The sequence below is a fragment of the Gymnoscopelus microlampas genome (assembly GCF_963454915.1).
Source record: "Gymnoscopelus microlampas genome assembly, chromosome: 21".
NCBI lineage: Eukaryota > Metazoa > Chordata > Actinopteri > Myctophiformes > Myctophidae > Gymnoscopelus > Gymnoscopelus microlampas.
Window position 1 is genome coordinate 37,169,885 of NC_139958.1, and position 24,214 is coordinate 37,194,098.

Below are 24,214 nucleotides of genomic sequence, written 5' to 3' on the forward strand. Positions count from 1 at the left end.
GGTTTGAGAACTACTGGTTCAGAAGGCATTTGTGGAATCGGCCTTGGGTCTTAATGGGTTACAGTGTCTCAGACGGTGTACACCTCCTCTTAGCCTACTGACACAGTTAAGACAATGCTCAGCATTATTAGTAAAAAAAAAAATGGAATCCTTTTGCCTATAATGACATGCCCAAAACATGATTGATTATTGTCTCATGCAGCCAGACCGAAGGCGTGGCCGAGACTGTTTAGCACCCAGCAAAACAGCTATCTCCGGCACCGTTGGCCCGATCTACGTGAAATTGTGCTCACACACTCCCTGGATGCCATGATCAAGAAGGCTCTGTCCTATCTTTCATATTCCATCCTGATTGGCTAAGATTGGCATCTAAAGTTTGCGGGAGTGGTTCGTTTTGAACAAAATGGCTCAAATCATCCGTCCGATTGCCGCAAAACTTTGCACGCACATTCATTCCCACTAGGCCGAGGAAGAAATGCCACCCTTTTCACATTGGCCTCTTATAGCGCCACCAGGAGGCCAATTTTTACAAAACACAATTATTTATATTGCTCCCACAGATTATGTCCAAACATCACGTAAATCAATACACATTATCTCTATAGTCATGTGATCAAGACAGATCTGTCCCATCTTTCATATTCCATCCTGATTGGCTAAGAGTAGTATCTAAAGTTTGCAGAAGTCGTTCGCTTTGAACAAAATGCCAGAAATCATGAACGCAGCTATTCCACTCAACTCTATAATGCCTCAATTCCGAACATTGCTGGCCCGCAATAACCTACCTGGCCTGGCGGAGACCTGTGCCCCGAGGAGCACTTGATCTAGTTAATAAATATTCGTAATTATCGACGACGTTTATTTCCTATAATAGATTAGTTCGATTAACCCTCCTCTTTGTGTTTTTGTGTGTGTGTGTGCGCGCGCGTGTGTGCGTGCGCTCAGTGGTGTTACCAGGGCGAGTGCGTGCTGTTCGGTACGTGGCCGCAGAGCGTCAACGGCGGCTGGGGCCCCTGGTCCACGTGGGGCGAGTGCAGCAGGACGTGCGGCGGCGGCGTGTCCTCCTCCCTGAGGCACTGTGACAGCCCAGCGTAAGTAGGCAAAGTAAGCCACAGCAAGCTGAACACACACAATCCAGCCAGGTGCTGCTGCCTGCTGCCTTACAGGTGGACTTGTATTATTAACCTACACTTGTGAGGGCACGAAATGTCCCCGCAAGTATAGACCAATTATTTGTTTACCAACATTGAGCCTGGGCACACAGGTGACTGTTTCACGTAATCAATTCCCGACAGATTATGCCTGACTAATCATAAGATGTTACTATTGTCGCACACCACCGTATTGCTACTCAATCACGGAAAGTCAATTACCGTTGCCCCTTGTGTGCGTCGTTATACATAATTAATACTACTGTCTTATGCTCCCTTTTTGTCGTGATGCTAATCATCTGGGTACCCCCCAAGAATGATTTGGGGACCCTCCTGGGGGTCCCCACCCCCAGTTTGGGAACCACTGCTGTAGGCAGGGGTTTAAGTGGTTAAAGGAGTAGTTCAACCAAAACATGACTTATTTTCTATCAATGACACACCCCATGAAGCCTTCAATTCATGGAGATTTCTTCGTTTTTGTCACATTCCTAAGGCAATAATTATTGGCTTAGGAATGCGACCAAAACAAAAAAATGTACTTCTTTAAGGGTTCTTTTAAAGAACCTTGGTGCAAAAAAACGCTTCTCTTAGGAACCGAAAATGGTTCTCTTCTATGGCGTGACTCTGAAGAACCCGTTTCCGGTTCCAGCCGGTACTTTTATTCTTCTGTGTGTAGTTATCTCAAAGACCATAAAATGCTCTTTAGAAGACGTAAGCAAACAGCGCGAAGTAAACAAAGTGAATGTCACAAGCGTATAACTTATTCAATACAAAATGTCATCTGTGAATGATTGTAATGATTGATGCGATTGACTGACGGGCCGCTCTCTCTCTCTCTCTCTCTCTCTCTCTCTCTCTCTCTCTCTCTCTCTCTCTCGCTCTCTCTCACTGCGCTAGCAGCCAGCAGTTTGTCTTCTAATCCGTTGGTTCTCAAAGTGGGGTCCGGGGACCCCCAGGGGTTCTTGGGAGGCGTACCAGGGGGTCCCCCAGCAAAATGTGTTCATGTAGCGTCACAATCAAATTTGTGCAAATCTTTGAATATACATATTTTCTAAAGGGAACATTTTTTACTCAAATCCTTGCGAGATGGGGGGGGGGGGGGGCTGCCATGTACATATCATTTTGGGGGTCCTTGACATGAAAAAGTTTGAGAACCACTGTTCTAATCATTCATTCTCTCTCTCTTTGTGTCTCCCAGCCCCTCGGGAGGAGGCAAATACTGTCTGGGAGAGAGGAAGCGCTACAGATCCTGTAACACCGACGTGAGTTTATTATATGCTGGCTTTCTTGGCAGCGGGTGGACAGTATAACTGAGTGCATTTACTTGAGTACTGTTACTCGAGTACTTTTATTTAATTTTTTATTTTTTTGCCTAAGTTGATGACTTTCAAGACGCTATTTTAACCCTTTAAGACCTGAGGCGATTCTTTAAAAAAAAATCTAAATCTCAACAGTTTTTTGAAAGAAATCTGGAAAATATTTTTTCGAGATTTTTCAAAGATAGCAGATCTACAAGCTCGTAGCGCGGCACTCGGTGCCGCGCTACGAGCTTGTATATCTGCTATTTTTGAATAGCCAAAGACTTCCAGGTATCAATGGGCTAAATAGAACAATTGTAATTTCATCAAATATGGTGAAAATAGCCGATCTACAAAGCTCACAACGTGCCGCCGCTAATTTCAATACGTTTGTGACCATTTCTGACAATTTATGAAAATGTGCTTCGTAATATTGAACACTTGAGTATTCACTTGAGTATATACTATGTCCACCACTGCTTCTTGCCCCCCCCCCCCCCCACCCCCCCCCCTGCCTATCGCAGTCTGTCTGCTTGGTATGTGGAGCAAAAGTATACAAGTGACTTGGAAACTAAACTGTACATTGTGATGGATGCTCTGCCTCTGGTTTGTAATGGTTGTAGCAGTTTGGGTCTGTTGAAGCGCTCTGACCTGGAATGGGTTTGGCCCGTCACAGCGTGGCTGGTCATCCTCCTTACTTCTTTCTTTTTTTCTTTTTTTTTTTTGCTGGCGAAATCTCTGTCTTGTGTTTGGCAGCGCCTCGTCGGAGGATGACAGTGCATGGAGGAGCCTCTTTTCGTTTCGGTTATATTATGCCTTTCCAAATTATGTGCAAATATACCGTGACAAATAAATCCCCAAGGCGTGGTGGGCCTATATTATTATATATGTCATTAGTTCCCTAACCCTAATCCTAACCTTAACTTCACAGAAACTATATGCCTAAACCTAACCTTAACCTCACAGAAACTGTGCCTAAACCTAACCTCAAAAGCACGTCCACCTGGGCGAAAAACACCCGAAAAAGAGGTTCTTGCGACAGCGAATAGCGCTGTGGTGGAAAAAGTACTCACAATTTTTACTTAAGTAAAAGCATCAATACTGCAATATAGAAATATTCTGTTAGGGCGCGGTCTCACCGCATTTTTTTTTTTACCTATGTGGCGGAATCTGCCAATGCTTTTTCAATGAGAATCGTGTGGATTGATGGTCTTGCGCATCTTTCCGCGTGTCGCACACACCTTGCGTTTGTTTTCCCCCTCTGTCCAATTGGGTGAGTCGAAGGCGGACCGTCCCAAGACTCAGGAAGCGACATGGTGCTCGCGATAGAGCAATTGGTTGTAGCTGTTGCATGGGAGGGTCCTGAAAGTTGAGTGACAGGTGGGTCACTCCGTTTTTTAGAATGCGCTGGCTGAGAAAAACTGTCGGCCGCGCGCACAACCTGAGTTTAACAGCGGGCAGCCATGTTTTGGTGGGACCGCGCCCTTACAAGTAAAAATTCAAAATACAAAATTCAAAAGAATTAAAAAAGTACTTGAGTAAAAGTACAAACGTATTGGCATCAAAGTGTACTCAAAGTACCAAAAGTACCAAAAGTAAAAGTACTAATTATGCAGAAAGTCCCATTTCAAGTTTTCAAATGTATAAAACTCTTTTGAAAATAGCAGATCTACAAGCTCACAATGCGTTTTGTGAGCTTGTAGATCGGCTATTTTAATCTATAAAGTAACTAGTAACTAGAAACTCTTATCTCCATATTTGAACCTTTTGTGTTTTTTCGTAAATCAACTTGATCATACTACAGCATCACACAAAGCATCAAAAGTAGCTCTTTGAGCTTGTAGATCTGTTATTTTAGCTATTCCTTTTTTTCTAATCCTGAAAAGTAACAGTTTTGGACGTATGAGGTTTCCACCCAACAGAGATGACATGTAAGCTTCCTAACATTGGGTTTAGTCCGTGGACAGTGGTGGAAAAAGTACTCAGATTTCTTACTTAAGTAAAAGTATCAATACTGCATTGTAGAAATACTCTGTTACAAGTAAAAGTCCGGAATTCAAAATTGACTTGAGTGTGAAGTGCAAAAGTACTTAAATGTTTGAAAATAGCCTATGTATAAAATAAGGCTAAAGTGGTCAATGTATGTTTCATAATATCATAATTTATATCTGAAAAGTAACTAGTAACTGAAGTTTTCAAATAATTGTAGTGGAGTAAAAGTACAACATTTGCCTCTGAGATGTACTTGGTTTTCTTTCCACTGGTCCCGGACAACAAGACGAAAAAAAAACCTGAAAAATTAAACTGAAACTGCATAGGGTCATGATTAGCAATGTCTGTGGTGAATTCCGTAATTTATTTTGTTCTTTCTCATCCATTGTTTCAAGCTCTGTTTGTCCTTTCGATTGAGACATTGTGTTGTCAATCACAATGCCATGTTTCCCCTGCGGATTCCATGAAAGGCAATCTGTGGACTTCTTTAAAAAAGAAAAGAAAAAATTGGTCTGGAGCCTTGCTCTAAAAAGCAATATTTTGCATGGCTGGAAGTTCATAACTCAGTTTAAACTAAATATCTAGGTGGCCGTTTTTTTCCTTCTCTTTTTTTTTTCATAAGGTGAAAATTGAGCCAGTTAGGGGCCCCGGTGGATATTCAACCGCAGTCTTAAAAATAACAGCTGAGAGCAAGCAGCGAGTGTTTACTTTGGAAAACAAACAACATCCTCAAACCAATATTTCATTACCCTGACCACACCGCCTTCCAAAGCGAATGTGTGTGAGCACCTACCGCACACGCACACGCACACACACGCACGCACGCACGCGCGCGCACGCACGCACGCACGCACGCACGCACGCGCACACACACACACACACACACACACACACACACACACACACACACACACACACACACACACACACACACACACACACACACACACACAGTACACAAACACACACACACACACACAGTACACAAACATCCCCCCCCGGCTCCAGCTTTCACTCACACACACACACACGCGCGCGCACACACACACACACACACACACACACACACACACACACACACACACACACACACACACACACACACACACACACACACACACACACACACACACACACACACACACACACACACACACACACACACACACACACACACACACACGCACGCACACAAATAGCATAGTATATTGTTGCTGTCGGGCAGAAACCTTGAATCTCCATATTTCAACTTTATACGTTTTTTTTGTCGTAAATTAATGCCATGCTTTGTCATACGAGAGTGAAAATAAAGCTCTTTTCACTATATTTTATTTTTAAAAATGTAATGATGAAAAAATGAACGGTTTTGGACCCTAAGGTTTTCACCCGACAACGACAATATGACATATATACGGCCACCTAGATATATATATATATATATATGTACTGTATATATATATAACTCTCAAACAGTACCACAAACTAATGAACAAATAGGAGGAATAGGATCCTCTCTTTACAAATGAAAGTTCAGACATGGATGGATCAGCCCATATGTAACCTGTCTGGTATTCTGTTGTCAATCCATCACCGTTGCAACATCACGGCTGTGTTAACGATGTTGTTCTTCTGACGCAATCGGCATGTTTGATGTGCACCGCTTGAAGAGCTGCCGGATCGGCTGACACTTAACCACTTAAACCCCTGTGTGCTTTGTCGACCGGGCGGGGGTCCCCCAGAGGGTCTATTGCTAGGCCCCCCCCCCTTACTTTTTTACCTCGTATATCAAATCTCTTCGGCGGAAATAGCCGTTCGTGAGCTTTTAGATCAGTGGTTCTCAAGCTTGTTCATGTCAAGGAACCCCCAAATTGATATTTGGCCGCGGACCGCCCCCATCTGAAAAGGTTTTGCTAAATGATTCAAAATCTTCCAAACGTAGATCTGCTATTTTTGAATAGCCAACATTGAAATAAATGAATGAGAGATAAAGAGATAATAATAAGGATAAAGTGGTTACGAATCATGCTGTATTAACTACGCTTGCTGGGGACGACCCCACTGTTCCTGGGAACCACCGTTGAGAACCACCGTTTTAGATCGCCTATTGTCGCCGAATGTTCGCTCCCCTCCAGAAGGGGGGGGGGGGGCTCATGTGGTTAAGTGGTAATGAAAGTCTGTGTGGGTTTTCAAGGCTCTGCGTGCTGACATCGGATCAGAACACTCTCTGGCCCTGTGAAATACGGCTTTGACCCTGGACTCACTAAGAGTTTTTATTTGTCCCCGGAGTGGTGGGGGGAGGGAGGGGGGGCATTTTTTTGTGTTTGTGGTTTCGGTGGACCCTCTCTCACCAATAATGCTCCCCAAAAAAAAAGAAAAGAAAAGAAAAACCTGAAAAACAGCCACATTGCTCTCACTTAGGAACACCAAGATTCGATACAATGAAGATTGAGCATTGTAAATGTGTTGAATGAGTTTGAGAACCACTGGCACACAGTATGTACATTATGTATACTAGACCATACCCCGGTGAAGTGCGCAGGCGAAAGTAGTTGCAAACGTGGGGTTAAACGCCGGCGCGTCCCCCTCCCCCCGCGCGTCCCGTCGCCCCCCCCCCCCCCCCCCCCCGCCGCGTGGTCAATGGCGTGACATTGTGTGTAATGTAATGGTGGGGGACGCACACACACACACACACACACACAACCGTTCGGTCGTGTGGCGACCCCCCCTTCCCCCCCACACTCACACACACACACCACACACACACACACACACACACACACACACACACACACACACACACACACACACACACACACACACACACATACACACATCCGTAAGAATGTTTTCTGTGTACACGCACGTAAATGAAAGTCCTTTAAGTTTAAGCACGTTGTCTGTGTGTGTGTGTGTGTGTGTGTGTGTGTGTGTGTGTGTGTGTGTGTGTGTGTGTGTGTGTGTGTGTGTGTGTGTGTGTGTGTGTGTGTGTGTGTGTGTGTGTGTGTGTGTGTGTGTGTGTGTGTGTGTGTGTGTGCGCGCGCGTGAGGCAGACGAGGCAGGCGGCAACAACACTAACGACACATGCGCAGTTTGACCTCCCGTTGTTTTTTAAAACGCTAATAAACACCTGAGATTTGATGAAATTGAGAAACGGGCTTCGCAGTTGCGTTCACATCGTAATGGTCAATGGCTGGGTGCAAATTCAGATCAATTGCTCCAGCCAGTGAGGAGAACCCGGGCACACAGTTTTGCTCTCACCACGGTCGACTACAGAGGTTTGTCAAATTATAGGAGGATGTGTGTATGTGCATGAGTGCATGTTTATGTGTACAGTAATGATTTTAAGTGTCAGGTGCCCGTTTGTGTGTGGGATGGCTTTATTTTTTTATTTTTAATTTACCCACTTCAGCCCTATATACATTTCGGCCATTTGAAAATAGCCTATCTACTTGTAGATCTGCTATTTTCAAAAGATTTGTGTACATTTCAAAACTTGTGAAATGGGACATTCTGCATAACGAGTACTTTTACTTTTGGTACTTTAAGTACCATTTTGATGCCAATACTTTTGTACTTTTACTCAAGTACATTTTGAATTCCAGACTTTCACTTGTAACAGAGTATTTTTTACATTGCAGTACTGATACTTTTACTTAAGTATTAAATGAGAGTACTTTCACCACCACTGCTCTGTAGTATGCTCAAGTAGGCCGTTCATTTACAAAAAAACAAACAACGAAAAGTTCAAATATGAAGATCAGAGGTTTCTGCCCCGACAGCAACGGTATTCCCATCTTGTGTTGTAGGCGTGCCCCGTGGGATCTCGCGATTTCCGCGAGAAGCAGTGTGCCGACTTCGACAGCATGCCTTTCCGTGGGAAGTTCTACAACTGGAAGCCCTACACTGGTGGTGAGTCTACAAACAAATCAATGCATTCATTATTTATTTATATTTTCTCCCTTGTTTTGTTTTTTTTTACCACCCTTTTCTCCCCAATTTAGTCGTTATGCCAATTGATTTCCTCCCCACACACACATGTCTGTGTTGTCACTGCTCTTGTATCCTACTGACTCACATGGCAGCTGTCAGTGAGTTAACTCCAGTGGTGGAAAAAGTACTCAAATTCTTTACTCAAGTAAAAGTACCAATACTGCAATATAGAAATACTCTGTTACAAGTAAAAGTCCAGAGTTCAAAATTGACTTGAGTAAAAGTATAAAAGTATTGGCATCAAAATGTACATAAGTACCAAAAGTAAAAGTACAAAAATGTTTGAAAATAGCCTATGTATAAAATATTGCTGAAGTGGTTAATGTATGTTTCATAATATAATAATTTATATCTGAAAAGTAACTAGTAACTAAAGTTTTCAAATGATTGTAGTGTATTTGGATCAAGGGGCAAGGCTGAGATATTTACTATGAGGCCAACCCGGATGTTTAGTAAATGTCCAGCGAGAGGCGCTGTTTCACCCGTGCCGACCTGTGAGTTCAGAAAGAATTTATTTTAACGCAAGCCGATGGGTTTTTACCAACTTTCAGACTCGATTTTCTTACTGTAATAAAAATTGTCATAAATTCTATATGCTTCCAGTCGCTAGTTTAAAGTCTCCTTTCAATCATCAGGATATGCGTTTTGCTAAATTATGGTTCTATTTATTATAAAATTGACGATAAAGTAGGCTATTCTCTAGGAGGGGCGGGATGATTTGATTGACACGCTACACAACCAATAGCATTCATTCCCCGCCCCCCTCTCTTGATTGACAAGTTACCCAACCAATAATGGTCTGAACTCATTCTGACGCGTAGTGAAAGATGGCGGATCTACAGTCTGCAGCAAAGGATTCATTTTCGGTCTGTAGAAAGCAGCGGAGGGGGTTTGTCCATCTCATTTATACAGTCTATGATTTGGATCCGAGATGTAGTTGAGTAGAAGTAAAAGTACTGGAAATTGGAAATACTCAAGTAAAGTACAAATACCTCAAAATTGTAAGTACAGCACTTAAGTAAATGTACTTAGTTACTTTCCACCACTGGTTAACTCTCAAGAGTTGACAGACCTGTAAGGGTCCATGTGGTTCCATGTGTTGTACACTCTCGAGAGTCAACAGACCTCGTTGAGGGTCTAGTTGGTTCCATTTGTTACTCTCGCAAGAGTCAACAGAACTGTAAGGGTCCATTTGGTCCCATGTGTACTCTCTCAAGAGTTAGCAGACCTTGTTAAGGGTCCATTCCGACCCCTTTGGTGGTCCCCGGGGCCCTATGTTGGGAACCAGTGTCTTTGTGGACACTGGACCTTCCCAAGCAGGCCCTGTCATCCTTTCTGCCTCATCAGTAACAGTCTGCAGGCCTGTCTGTCTGTCTGTCTTGTGTACCCAGCTAACACCAACAGTGAGGAGGCTTCTTTTGATGGCCAAAGAATTCCTCAGATTCCGCAGCATAGTAGCAGCACTGCAGTGCGTTTGATGACCCCTCTGCTGTTTCGGGGTCCTATTACTATGTCTGACCCCCCCTGGGAGAGCCTGCTGGACAGTGTTGATTTTGTCGACTATAAAACTATGACGAAAAATGTTCGTCGGCTACCTTTTTTCACCGTTGAAAACTACATTAAAACTAAGCTACGATGACTAAAGCTAAGACTAAATATATTGACAATTTCGTCCACAAATAAAAACTAGACTAAACTGTTAGGGAGGGACTAGAGAGAAGGGATCCAGTAGAACTAAAACATTTTATGTTTGGTTGCGCTCGGGTGTTGCGCTCTGAAAATAGCAGATCTACAAGCTCACAACGCGTCGCGATGCGACGCGTTGTGAGCTTGTAGATCGGCTATTTTCAGCATGCAACCAAGTGTAAAATCAGCCATTACGACGCTATCAAGGCACCGCCAAAATGCATTTTAGTCGACTATAATCTTATGATATTAGGTCGACGAAACTAGAAAAAACTGAAACATTTCGGATGACTAAAATATGACTAAAACGAAATGGAATTTTATTCAAAACTAAAACTAAATCAAAATTTGCTGTCAAAATCAACAGTGCTGCTGGACAGGCTAGGAGACTAATAAGAGTTAGACCGATATATAATAGATTCGTCTTTTTTATCGATATCGGAAATTATGCAGAAATGCCCTAATCTGAGCATGGTTATAGGCAAAAAAAATGTCAACAATATCCCAAAATCTTTCCCAAATAGCACATCTACAATGCTCACAACTCGTTGTGTTGCGACACGTTGTTGTGAGCTTGTAGATCTGCTATTTCCCCCCAAAATGTTCTCCCCAGAATAGCGACGTTAGGGGTTCATGTTGTCAGTGTGGGACTGAACTACAGTTTATGTGTAACTTATCCTTGTAGCAGTACTGCATTAACTACAGCAGTGGTTCTCAACCTGTGGGTCGGGACCCCCAGGGGGGTCCCCACATGCTTTTGGGGGGGTCCCCAGATGACAGTAAAGTGACACTAAAGTGACAACAACAAAAAATAACCGAAAAAAAGACCATTAGTGCATGAAAAGTAATCAGCAAACAATACTATAAAAACTGGTCAAACATTAGCTAAATTGTCAAATAATGTAAGAAAGAGACAGAAATTGTGAAAATAGCCGATCAAGATGCGTTGTGAGCTTGTAGATCTCCTGTTGTCGCAAAATGTTCACACCATTTTTTTCCTGGTTACTAGTAAACTTGTTGACATTGCGTTGCTCCACGGTGTCCCCTCTTCCTCATTTATACATGGTGTCAGAAGTGGGATCCGTTCCTGGTATGGAAGTCCACACAGCCCAATGCATCGTGGGTACTGTAGTCTATGCACTATACTGGTACAATCCATTCAATGTGTATTGTGTGTAACTCAGGTGGTGTGAAGCCCTGTGCGTTAAACTGCTTGGCGGAAGGCTATAACTTCTACACTGAGCGCTCGCCCGCCGTTATCGACGGCACGCGCTGCCAGGCTGATTCCCTGGACATCTGTATCAACGGAGAATGCAAGGTAAATGGACACAAACGCTTGGTGGTGGTGCATGACGCTCAAGCCCCAATATATACCGTCTCTACCGGGTGGAAACCTCATATGTCCAGGATTTTCAGGATTCAAATAAAAAAATAGCAAAAGTAGCAGATCGACAAGCACATCCGCTGCTTTTGATGCTTTTGTGTGACGCTGTAGCATGATCGATTAGGGCGCTAATTTGACGAAAAAACACAAAAGGTTAAAATATGGAGATAAGGAGATTTCTGCCCGACAGCAACAATATACAGTTTTCAATGTAGTGGGTCCAGGGATCCACAGGTGGTCATTCAAATGGATCCCAGGGAAATTGACATACTGTACATATATATATATATTATATTCTATCTATCTTCTCTCTCTTTGATCTCCAAGGGTTATAATTATAGTTACATTCATGTAAATAAAATTTGCCAAAAGTGACACATCACCATCCTATCGCCTAAAATTCTAATTCAAATACAGAACATGAAGTATACCAGTAATAGAACCGTATCTACAGTATATATATCTATAACGGTATACTACTGTATACTGTATTCTGTGAGTAACATGTTAACCCCTTAAGCCCTATATACTTTGTTGACCGGAGTCTCCCAGAGTAGCAAAAGTAGCAGTTCTACAAGCTCACATTGTGAGCTTGTAGATCGGCGGAAATACGAAAGGTTTAACCCATTAAAAAGCAAAGCATCTGTCTGTGTCATTTAAAAATGTTGCTAAAATATATATATATATGCGTGTGTGTCACGAAAAATTGCAGATATACAAGCTCACATTGCTGACATTTGATTGTACAGGACTTTAGGTTCGGTCTTCAACCCTCTTATCAGCCACCGGCAGGCTGCAGGGCACATTGTGTTTTCAACCAATAGAACAGGAAATTCACACGGCAGACATATTGGGGACATTATGAAAGACATTGTCAAGGCATTGTCATTATTACAATTTGGGTGGTTTTGTTTATAAACAATGATTAAAATACATTTAAAATGGTATGTTGAGTGGCGGGACAATACAGCTTTAAGTTGTTTAGTAATAGGGATCCGGGAATTTGACATTGTTTTATGCATTCGAGCTCACAATGAGATCTGTGCTCGCGCGCGTGTGTGCGTGCGTGTGTGCGTGCGTGCGTGCGTGTGTGTGTGCGTGTGTGTGTGTGTGTGTGTGTGTGTGTGTGTGTGTGTATGTGTGTGTGTGTGTGTGTGTGTTATTTTCCCATAACTCTTCCGGACTCATGTAAAGTACCTGCTTTGACGTCTGTCTGACCGTACAAGCTGATTCCCGTTTGGCATGCAAAACAGCCTCTTATGGCCACAACATTACTTTGATTCCATTTTTTAAAATAAAGCTGTGTGTGTGTGTGTGTGTGTGTGTGTGTGTGTGTGTGTGTGTGTGTGTGTGTGTGTGTGTGTGTGTGTGTGTGTGTGTGTGTGTGTGTGTGTGTGTGTGTGTGTGTGTGTGTGTGTGTGTGTGTGTGTGTGTGTGTGTGTGTGTGTGTGTGTGTGTGTTGTACTGGGAAGGGACATGAGAGAGATAAGTGGAGACAAACACACAGACAGACAGACAGACTGACTGACTGACTAGGGGGTCCCCAGCAAAAAAGTTAACATAGCATCATTTTAACCACTTTATCCATTTATACGTTGGCTATAAAAAAAAAAGCAGATCTCCAAGCTTGTACTGTACATCTGCTATTTTAGATTATTTTGGGTTGACTTGAAAAAGTTTGAGAACCACTGCTTTTTTATGCCGGCATAAAAGTGTAGCTCAGACAGTATGTGTGTTGTTGTCCTTTACGCTAGCATGTGGGCTGTGACAACATCCTGGGCTCCGACGCCAAAGAAGACAGATGTCGTGTGTGTGGAGGCGACGGCAGCACCTGTGAGACCACAGAGGGCCTGTTCAACGAGTCTCTGCCCAGAGGAGGTAAAATATCACACTCACACACACACACACACACACCTCACTGCAAGCTAACCCTTTAAAGTCACCGAGTGCCGCGCTACGAGCTTGTAGATTTGCTATTTTTGAAAAATCGTGAAAACGTGTGCAAATCTTATATCTATATAATATTCTTTTAAAGCGAACATTTTTAACTCAAATCTCTGGGGGTCCCTGGAACAAAATCTTTTGAGATGGGGGTTGGCGACCAAATACATGTCATTTTGGGGGTCCATGACATGAAAAGGTTTGAGCACCACTGACATAGAAACATACGTTTTTCAGAAAACTGTTGGGATTTAGAAGACATTTGTAGAATAGAGCACCGAAGTCTGACGTAATTTACACATCCTAGGTTTGTCTGCCTGGTTTGCGGTTTTCCACCCCCATTCTGAATCCCCATAGACGTCTTTAATATCGCGTCAAATAAGAACTGTGCTCCAAAAATAAACAAATGATCCCGGTGGTTTTACTCTTATGGATATGAAGCATCAACTGACGGTGAGAAAACGATAATGTTACTTCCGCCGAATTAGTTACATTTTCGCCAAAAACAGACTGTATCAAATATAAGTGACTGACTATCATAAATGATACAGAACCTCCTCCCTGACAATATCGCAGAGACAGTTTGTATGACCCCATGTTATTCTCCATAGCGAAATGACTTTACGAACCTGGGGATGAATAAGTGACGTCAGGACTTCTGTACTCTATCGGCTTCAGGTCTTAATGGGTTAAGAGCAGGGAGATATACATCTATAACCCCCAGGGGAAAACAGAACCTTTAGGGAGAGCAGAGCCTACTGGTGGTGCTGGGGCGGTGGGAGCAAAAAAAAGCATATGCAACATCAGTGGCAGCACTGACAGCAAGAGGAAGTGCAATGAATCAGGTGAATGAATCATAATTGTAGTGGAGTAAAAGTATAATGTTTGCCTCTGAGATGTACAGTAGTAAGTGGAGTAGAAGTAAAAGCACTGAAAACTGGAAATGCTCCAGTAAAGTAAAAAATACCTTAAGTACAGTACTTGAGTAAATAAGTAAACTTAGTTACTTTCCACCACTGCATACAGTACATCGCTCACATGGTTCTGCATAGCGTATAAAACTCTCGAGTGTACAGTATCTGCCTGAACTAGCCAAGAAGTTTAGAAAAAGCCATAACTTTGCATGATCTAACGGTTGGACAGGTGGTGTCAAGGTGACCGGTGCGCGCGTCAGACGTTGCTCAGCAGTCGTTCAAGTTACTCTCAGGGGGTTTGAGTATTTTTGTTCAGACCGATGAGAAATGAGAGGGAACATTGCCCGTGACGCAGTGGTGGAAAAAGTACTCAAAATGTTTTGCTTAAGTAAAAGTATCAATACTGCACTGTAGAAGTACTCTGTTACAAGACAAATTCCAGAATTCAACATTTATTAAAAGTACAAAAGTGTTGGTATCAAAGTGTACTTAAAGTACCAAAAGTAAAAGTACTACAATGTTTGAAAATAGCAGATCTTGTAGAGCTTGTAGATCTGCTATTTTCAAATGGCCGTGGTATAAAATAGGGCTATAGTGGTTCATGAATGTTTTATGATGTAATCATTTATATCGGCAAAGTAACTAGTAACTAAAGTTTTCAGATAATTGTGGTGGATTAAAAGTACAATATTTGCCTCTGAGATGTAGTGGAGTAGAAGGCAAAGTATAGACAATTGGAAATACTCCAGTATGTACCTCAAAAATTGTACTTCAGTACAGTACTTGAGTAAATGTACTTTCCACCCCTGCCCGTGACGTAGAGAGTCAGAGAAGAAGCTGCGGTGTGTGTTTTGGCCTGGTTACCACGTGCAACAAAACGTTGAGTCACTTTTTGGTAGATAAAGTCCTCGGTGAAGAAAACAAGATGGAAATGCAGGAACTCATTGTCTTCTTGGCAAAAAGATGGATTTGTCACGCGAGCCAAAAGATTATTGAAGCCAAGCAGATATGTGTTTTTTTTTCTTTCATGGAGATGTGTATTTTCCCCCCTTTTTGCCACCCAACAATAAAGCATATCGTCACTGTCGGGAGGAAAACCTTGTACGTCCAAAACCATTCCTTTTTAGTTATTATATAATAATTAAAAAAAAAAAAAAATGTAAATATCGAAAATAGCCGATCTATGTGAGCTTGTAGACAGTGGTGTACAGTAACTAAGTACATTTACTCAAGTACTGAGGTACTTTTACTTTACTGGAGTATTTCCCATTTTCAATACTTTTACTTCTACTCCACTAGTGTACATCTCAGAGGCAAATATTGTACTTTTACTCCACTACAATTATTTGAAAACTTTAGTTACTAGTTACTTTGCGGATATAAATTATTACATTATAAAACATACATTAACCACTTTAGCCCTATTTTATACATAGGCTATTTGAAAATAGACGATCTACAAGCGACTCGTTGTGAGCTTGTAGATCTGCTATTTTCATTTTAGTACTTTTACTTTTTGGTACTTTAAGTACATTTTGATACCAATACTTCTGTGCTTTTACTCAAGTACATTTTTAATTCCAGACTTTTACTTGTAACAGAGTACAGTACTTCCACATTGCAGTATTGATACTTTTACTTAATGCTCTTGTATGGCGAATTAGGGTGTTAATTCACTGGGGGAAAAAAAACATTTGAAACATGGAGATACAAGGTTTTAGCCCCTACGCCGAAAATAATATGTTTTGAGGTGTTTAGAGCTATGTTGTCAAAATATATGTTCCTATTAATTACATCATCTAGTGAAGGGAATCTAGGGACAGAGATATGCTAACTTGGCTCTCTGTGGAGAGACATTCTCAAGGAGTAATGCGTCATGTACTGTATGCTCCGTCGCACGAGAATAGCCGAGCTACAAGCTCACAACGCGTCGCGTCCGCGACGCGTTGTGAGCTTGTAGCTCGGCTATTCTCGGCGCGTGACAAGTATAAATCGGGCCTCAGAGAGAGAGAGAGAGAGAGAGAGGGAGAGAGAGAGAGAGAAAAAGACGGAGAGGGAGAGAGAGAGAGAGAAAACATATTTCTCCTTCTATGGTATGGCCAGTAAAGCATCTAAAAATACTGTGTGTATGTGTTTGGGAACGAGGGGTGGATTTTGTTTTGTGCTTCCTTCGCAATCCCGCTGTCCTTTTTGGGTGAACACACACTTCCATCCGCGCTCTATGCGTCTTGACCTAATGTGATCTATAAGACCTACACTTGTTTGTTTTCTGAAGGATAATGGCCAATATGCACAACCTTGCGTGGGGGTTGAACCTGACAATCCCCTGATAGTCTTTTTTGCATCTTGACACATTCACTGCGGGGTTTTCTAAAACAGGCTGCAGCCTCTGCCAGCATTTTTTATGATTTTCTTACCTTTTCCAGTAGTCACAGAATATTCATCTCCAGTATGGTGGTTGCTAATCACGAAGGGTCTCGCTGTGCTTCCGCGAAAAGAAAAAATCACACCCTGTGTGAAGGAAGCGGTGCCTTTGGGGCGGGGCGTAACTCATTTCAGTTCGTCCCTGGTGGTCTGAGTCCACTTACCAAATTTGTACTTGGTAGCATGCTGCAAACTGGAATAATGGCTGTTTAAAGCCCAGCCAATGGGCAGACAGAGGGGGTGGGGCTTAAGTAATGACAGTTTGTCCCTATTGGTGGTTTTAGTCCATGTCCAAAATTTGTACTCCGTAGCATGCTGCGAACTTGAGTTATGGCTGTTTAAAGGCCAGCCAATGGGAAGACAGAGGGGGCGGGGCTTGAGCAATTCATGCTCGGCCCGTATTGGTGGTCTAAGTCCACATACCAAATTTGGACTTGGTGGCATGCTGCAAACTGGAGTTATAGCTGTTTAAAATCCCGTGCTCATCCCGTGCTCATACGGGCGGACGTCCCTGGGGGTCCCTGGACCCCTCTTTGATAACCGGTGGCACGTGTGGCAAATGAGAGGAGAGATGGCATAGGCAATCTCCAAGTCCGTGTGTGTGTGTGTGCGTGTGTTTGTATGTGTTGCTTCTTTGCCGTGCTCATCCCGGGCTCATACGGACACACAGACGGACACACAGACGGACACACAGACGGACACACAGACGGACACACAGACACGCAGACACCGAGTCAAAGCCACGTATAGAGCGGTTGGCACCGCTAAAAACAATCGTCGCAACCTCCCATTCGCTCGTTATACGCCGTTGAAAATAGCGTGTCTCGCCAAAAATGCAGGGAGAAAAAAAGATCCAGCAATTTCCCCAAATACGCTAAGCAGGAAGTTAAAGGCATTGGTGGTGGAGATCTTTCGATCAAACCCCATCGTCGATCTTTCGATCTAAGGGGTTTCCACGGCCAAAATACATATCAATTTGGGTGTCCTTGACGCGAAGAAGTTCGAGAACCACTGTGCTTTGTTGTGCTGACAGATTGCGAGTGTGACCGTATAGCGTGAGAATAATCCCAGGCCTTTCTCTTGCAGGTTACATGGAGGTGGTGCAGATACCGAGGGGCTCCGTACACATTGAAATCAAAGAAGTGGCCATGTCGAAGAACTACATCGGTAAGTGGTGGCCTTAACGTGACTGTCGTCAATTCAGTCGGAACGCTTCTGTGTCATTTTAGATTTTTAGCTATATAACCATTGTTTTATACTTTGGCTATGCAAAAATAGCAGATCTACAAGCTCATAGCTCGGCACGAGTGCCGCGCTATGAGCTTGTAGAGCTAGTAGCTAGTAGAGCTAGTAGCTATTTTTTTTAAATCACGACAATGTGTGCAAATCTTTGAATACATGTATTTTTCTGAAGGATAATGGCCAACATGCACGACCTTGCGTGGGGTTGAACCTGACAATCCCCTTCTTAACGTCTTAACATTTTTAACTCAAATCTTTGATTCTGGGGGTCCCTGGAACAACATATTTTGAGATGGGGGGTCGGCGGCCAAATACATATAATTTTGGGTATAATGGATCTATCCCCCCCCCCCCCCCCCCCAGAAGCAAAGATTTTAGTTAAAAATGCTATTTCAAAAGGATATATGTATTCAAAGATTTGCACCAAAGGTTCAAAATTTACAAGCTTGTGCTTGTGCGCTATGAGCTTGTTGATCTGCTTTTTTTTTGAACAGCCAAAGTATAAAGGTAATGGTTAATATTGGTTATAGCTGAAATCTAAAATGACACAGATGTGTTCCAGGATTGGATAGATTAAAGTGTCGAACACAGAATGTAAACAAAGAGGTGAATGTGGTGTCCTGTATCATGGCGTAACGGAGCTTTGCTTTGTCCTCACAAACCAAAACATTTATTTATTTTGCCTTCCAGGAAGAGCCTTTCAGACCAAGTGTTCTTCAAAGGAACCATTTGTTTTAATCGCTCTATAAAGAACCCTTAAATACTTACCGGTAAACTCTATTTACTTCATCAACCGGTGTCCCCCAGGGCCCTGTACTGGAGTTTGTGCTACGAGCTTGTAGATCAGCTAATTTCGAAGAATGTTCGCCTATTAATAAGACATTGGGAACTGAGGAACCATTTCTGCCTCCTGAAAGCACCTTGACCAAAAAAAAAGGTTCTCTAGTAGTTGATGGTTCTTCGCGGAATCAAAGCCTTTCAAAGAGCCATTTAGGAACCAAAATGTTCCTGTGTGTGTGTGTGTGTGTGTGTGTGTGTGTGTGTGTGTGTGTGTGTGTGTGTGTGTGTGTGTGTGTGTGTGTGTGTGTGTGTGTGTGTGTGTGTGTGTGTGTGTGTGTGTGTGTGTGTGTGTGTGTGTGTGAGACATTTTATGCAGTGGTGTAAAGTAACTTTACTTTTTACTTTAAGTACATTTACTCTGTAAATACTGTACATAAGTACAATTTTGAGGTACTTTTACTTAACTGGAGTATTTCCAAATTTCAATACTACTACTTCTACTCCACTACATCTCAGAGGCAAATATTGTACTTTTACTCCACTACAATTATTTGAAAACTTTAGTTACTTGTTACTTTGCAGATATAAATTATTATATTATAAAACACACATTTACCACTTTTTTATACCCGGGCCATTTGAAAATAGCCGATCTACAAGCTCACAACGCGTCGCAAAATATTGTACGTTCAGTGCCTGCTATTCTTCCATCCACTTACGTTGATACGTTTCGTGCTGTAGAAGCCCCAACGCGGAAGTGCATGTAAACAAAGCGTGCGTGCGAGACGGCGTAGGGTCCCGACTAACGCCTGGAACAATAATATTTCTAACGCGATCCTCCATTGCAGAGTCATCGCCGATCGAAAACGGCTCACTTCCACCACATTAAATGATCCCAAAGTTTTGTTAGAGCGCCCCACGTGGGCTCCACGTATAAATAAAAAAAGAGGGTCAAAAACGGTCCGGACCGTTTATGGCACATGACGCATGGATTCTCAAAAACGGTCCGGACCGTTTTTGGCACACAATGTGTTAAGTACAAATATCTGAGTACTTCTTCCACCACTGATTTTATGAAGGCGTTTGTGACCTTAAATGTTTCCTTTCATTTTTCCAGAGGTACGCTGTGACAAATTCCTGTCATCGTGCAAACGTGTCGTTCCGCACTTACGCATAAATTGACCTTCAGTCTCCCTGTGCTGTTGATCCCCTTTGACAACTAAAGCCTGATTTATAGTTCGTCTTATACGATGATGTCGTTCGGCAAAAATAGTGGATCTACAAGCTCACAACGTGTGCAATGCGTTGTGAACGTTGAAGATCTGCAATCTTTTGCTGGGTGACACCGTTTTACAGCAGATTATGAAGCATAATCCCATACTGTAAATCTCCTCCATGTGTGAGCCACCAGTGGTGGAGTACCTCGTCGCTATCGGGCAGAAACCTCTTATCTCCATTTTTTTTTTTACTTTTTGTGTTTTTTCGTAAATGAATGCCCCTGTTTTTGCTGTTATCTGTCAAGTCTATTAGTCAAAGGCTTGTTTAGTTTTTTTGTTTAGTTTTTCCAGCTTGTGGAGCAAGCTGGTCTATATTCAATCGCTGCGCTAGTAGAGAGTTTCTACCAATGGGGAGTCTGCAATGCCTTCCCATACTCTGAACGGCCGTAAGAGCTCCGGTCACGGAATTGGATGCGTATAGTCACTGACTGAGTGACTGAATCAGTCAGCGCAACACATTCACTCGAACGCCCGCCCTCTCAGGCTATGGGATCACAATTGCCGGCGCTACGTAAGGAGGGAAATGTGCATCAGTTTATTCAATAATCTAAACATGTTTTATTTGATTGATGAATGGCCCAGACAACACAGTTTACCGAGACCACCCCTCCCCCATCTAACAACGGTGTCAGCGCTCTGCCTAGTGAATTTATTAGATTATTAGAAACTCTGCGGCCGCAATGAGGCGCTCAGGTCAGGATTATATTACATACAAATGTAAAGATGAAACAGTGTTCAAAGGAGTTGAATATGTTGAAAGTAGTTATTTCTTTTTATGTTTACTCTTAGATGTTGGATTGTTTGTGCCTGTAGGAGTGCATGAATAAATCCACTAGTGAGCTTTAGATGTGAAAGGCACCTTAATTTAACTCTTGAGTTTAATATATATTTCTCTGGTAATGTTTGGTAAGATGCAAGAGCCGTGACAGTACTTTTCAAGTTTTCTTTTTTTAGCTTGGCACAAGCTGGTAGAATACGTAATTGGTAATTTCTTGTTTTAACTTTATTTACCCAGGGAGGTAGCTAAGCTAGGATGCTTATTTCCAGCCACGCCCTGCACACAGACACACACACACACATGACACACCACAGTCTTACCGTATATACTGTTGGCCACTGAGCAGCTCCAGTGCCTTGCTCAAGGGCACTTAAGCGGTGTTGGGGGAGAAGTGATCAGTGGTGCAAAGTAACTAAGTACATTTACTCAAGTACTATACTTAAGTACAATTTTGAGGTACTTTTTCTTTACTGGAGTACTTCCAATTGTCTATACTTTTACTTCTACTCCACTACATCTCAGAGGCAAATATTGTACTTTTACTCCACTACAATTATTTGAAAACTTGAGTTACTAGTTACTTTGTAGATATAAATTATTACATTATGAAACATACTTTAACCACTTTAGCCCTATTTTATACCTAGGCTATTTGAAAATAGCCGATCTACAAGCTCACAACGCGTCGCATCGTGACGCGTTGTGCATTTTTGTACTTTTGTACATTTTTGTACTCTTACTTTTGGTACTTTAAGTACATTTTGATGCCAACACTTTTGTACTTTTACTCAAGTCAATTTTGAATTCTGGACTTTTACTTGCAACAGAGTATTTCTACATTGCCGTATCGATACTTTTACTTAAGTAAAACATTTGAGCACTTTTTCCACCACTGGAAGTGAGTGGTGGCCATTCATTTCCCCACACCAGACTCTACCTGCCGGTCTGGCGGGGGAATCAACCGGCAACGAGCGCGCTGCTGCTGCTGCGCTCCCCCCGTGCGACTTCTCTGTCGAGGGCAAGGCAGAAGACGCTGTTGGCGTCCGTTGTTTTATTTATCACTTGTTGCCTAACCCATTAAGACCTGAGGCCGATTCTACAAAAATGTCTTCTAAATCCTAACAGTTTTTTGAAAAATCCTATGTTTCTATATCAGTGGTTCTCAAACTTTTTCATGTCAAGGACCCCCAAAATGATATGTATTTGTGCCGCGGACCCCCATCTCAAAACATTTTGTTCCAGGGACCCCCCAGAAGCAAAGATTTGAGTTACAAAATGTTCGCTTTAAAAACATATATATTCAAAGATTTGCACACATTTACGATATTTTTCAAAAATAGCAGATCTACAAGCTCGTAGCGCGGCACTCGGTGCCGCGCTATGAGCTTGTATATCTGCTAGTTTTGAATAGCCCAAAGTGTAAAATAATGCTTTTTTTAGCTCAAATCAAAAAGTGACACAGATGCGTTCCAGGTCTCAATGGGCTAATGCAGCGCTATAAAGTACAACTATTCATTGCTTGTCCCATAAAACCGCTTGAATCCAACACATCATGTAATGGCAATCTTGGCACCGGACAGGTTTTCCTCCTCACTTCCAGACTAAACAAAAAAAACAACGTTTTTGTCGCCGTCGGGTGGAAACCTCACATGTCCCAAAACTGTTACTTTTCAGGATTCAAATTCAAAAAGTAGCAGATCGACGACCTTGCGAATCTGCTACTTTTGATACTTTTCGTGTGACACTGTAGTATGATCAAGTAGGGCGTTTAGATTACAAAAAAAAAGATGTTGCTGTCAGGCAGAAACCTCTTATCTCCATATTTTTAACGTTTAGTTTTTTCGTAAATTAACGCCCTACTTGGTCATACTACAGTGTCACGCAAATGTGGCGAAAATAGCAGGTTCTACGAGCTCAAACGCGTCGCGTTGCACCGCGTTTTGAACTGTTTTTTGGACATACGGTACACTGTAATTGAGGTTTTCACCCGACAGCAAACAATGTATAAAACCCATACACAGAGTTAACCACTTTCACGTTAAAAAATAGCCGATCTACAAGCAAAACTTTTTGGTCCATTAAAACCGGGAAGTATCCGTGTCATTTTGGAACATACGTTTTTTCTGAAAACTCTTAGGATTTAGAACAGCTTATACAATCTGCTTCTTTTTTTTTTAAATAACATTTCGGATTTTTTTTTTTAAGTGTTTGAAAAATGTGGAATTATCTAGTATTCTTTTAACACAAATCTTCTCTTCTGGGGGTCCCTGGCACAAAACATTTTCAGATGGGATGGGGGGTCCGCGGGCAAATATATAAATTAGAAAAAGTTTGAGAACCGCCGACTTAGGAGGTATTTGTAGAATCGGCCACAGGTCTTAAAGGGTTAAACACGGACATACGAGGTTATGCGCCCCGACGGTGTCACACAATCAAAACAATGAAACGAGCTCATTGAAGAAAGGCTCGTTTCGTGGCCCGCGGTCCAATAACAGAGAGGGAAAAGCCAGCGTGACAGTGTCGGTGAGATTTATAGCGGCGCTCGCTGTCGACGGGAGAGCTTAACGTCTACTACAGCACTTTGAAAAAGCGGAGCGGCGGCGGCAGATTTATCGCGGCCGCGGCGACAGCTGTTCGAGTCCTGCAGGATTACGGGGGGGGGGGGGGGGGCATCTGATGTCTATATATCAAAAAAAGTTTAAAGAGTGCAATTATAGGCCGATCGTGACGGAACTTCCCCCTCATGAGCAATTTGTAAAGTTGCGGTTGTTATGAACGTCACGTGTGTCACGTTAGTTATAAAAGGGAGGGGGGGGGGGGGGGGGGCGCGTTGACGTGTTTGTGGCGTTGTGTGTGGGGGTCCCTGAGCTGTGTTGGGGGGGCGAAAACACTGAGTTTTTTTTTGGGGGGGGGGGCTTTTTACCCCTTTATTCCCTCCTCAATTTAGTCGTTATGTCAATTGATTCCTCCCTCGCACACATGGGTCTGTTGTGTTTCCTACTGACTCACCTGCCAGTGAGTGAGGAGCCCCCACCGAGAGGACGTAGAGCCTCCGCCCTAGTCCTCCCACCAAACACTCCCTGGTGACAGGTGCCGCCCACGGACGCCCCCATTTGATACCTTTTTTTTTTTAAATCTCTGGGACCCCCAATCTACACTGTAAAATCCTCAGTGTTAATGTAACTGTGAGAGTGTACATATAGAATCAAATGGACCCTCATGGGTCCATTTGATTCCATTTGTACACTCTCAGAGTTACAGACATTTGGACCCCTGGGGGTCCCAGGACCAAGACATTGAGAACCAGTGTGTTAACCCATTAAAACCAGTAAAGCATCTTTTTTGTCATTTTAGCTA

At 42.7% G+C, this 24,214-nt stretch overlaps 1 protein-coding gene across 1 annotated transcript in view; it reads left to right on the forward strand.

Annotated features, from left to right (window-relative positions):
* adamts6 (ADAM metallopeptidase with thrombospondin type 1 motif, 6) overlaps positions 1-24,214 on the forward strand; it is a 114,838-nt gene that overhangs the window by 60,983 nt on the left and 29,641 nt on the right. The window contains exons 13-18 of the mRNA XM_084047341.1: positions 946-1,091; positions 2,350-2,413; positions 8,248-8,350; positions 11,302-11,435; positions 13,256-13,379; positions 17,867-17,947. Coding sequence (XP_083903467.1) covers positions 946-1,091; positions 2,350-2,413; positions 8,248-8,350; positions 11,302-11,435; positions 13,256-13,379; positions 17,867-17,947 — 652 coding nt within the window. The remainder of the gene's footprint in view (positions 1-945; positions 1,092-2,349; positions 2,414-8,247; positions 8,351-11,301; positions 11,436-13,255; positions 13,380-17,866; positions 17,948-24,214) is intronic.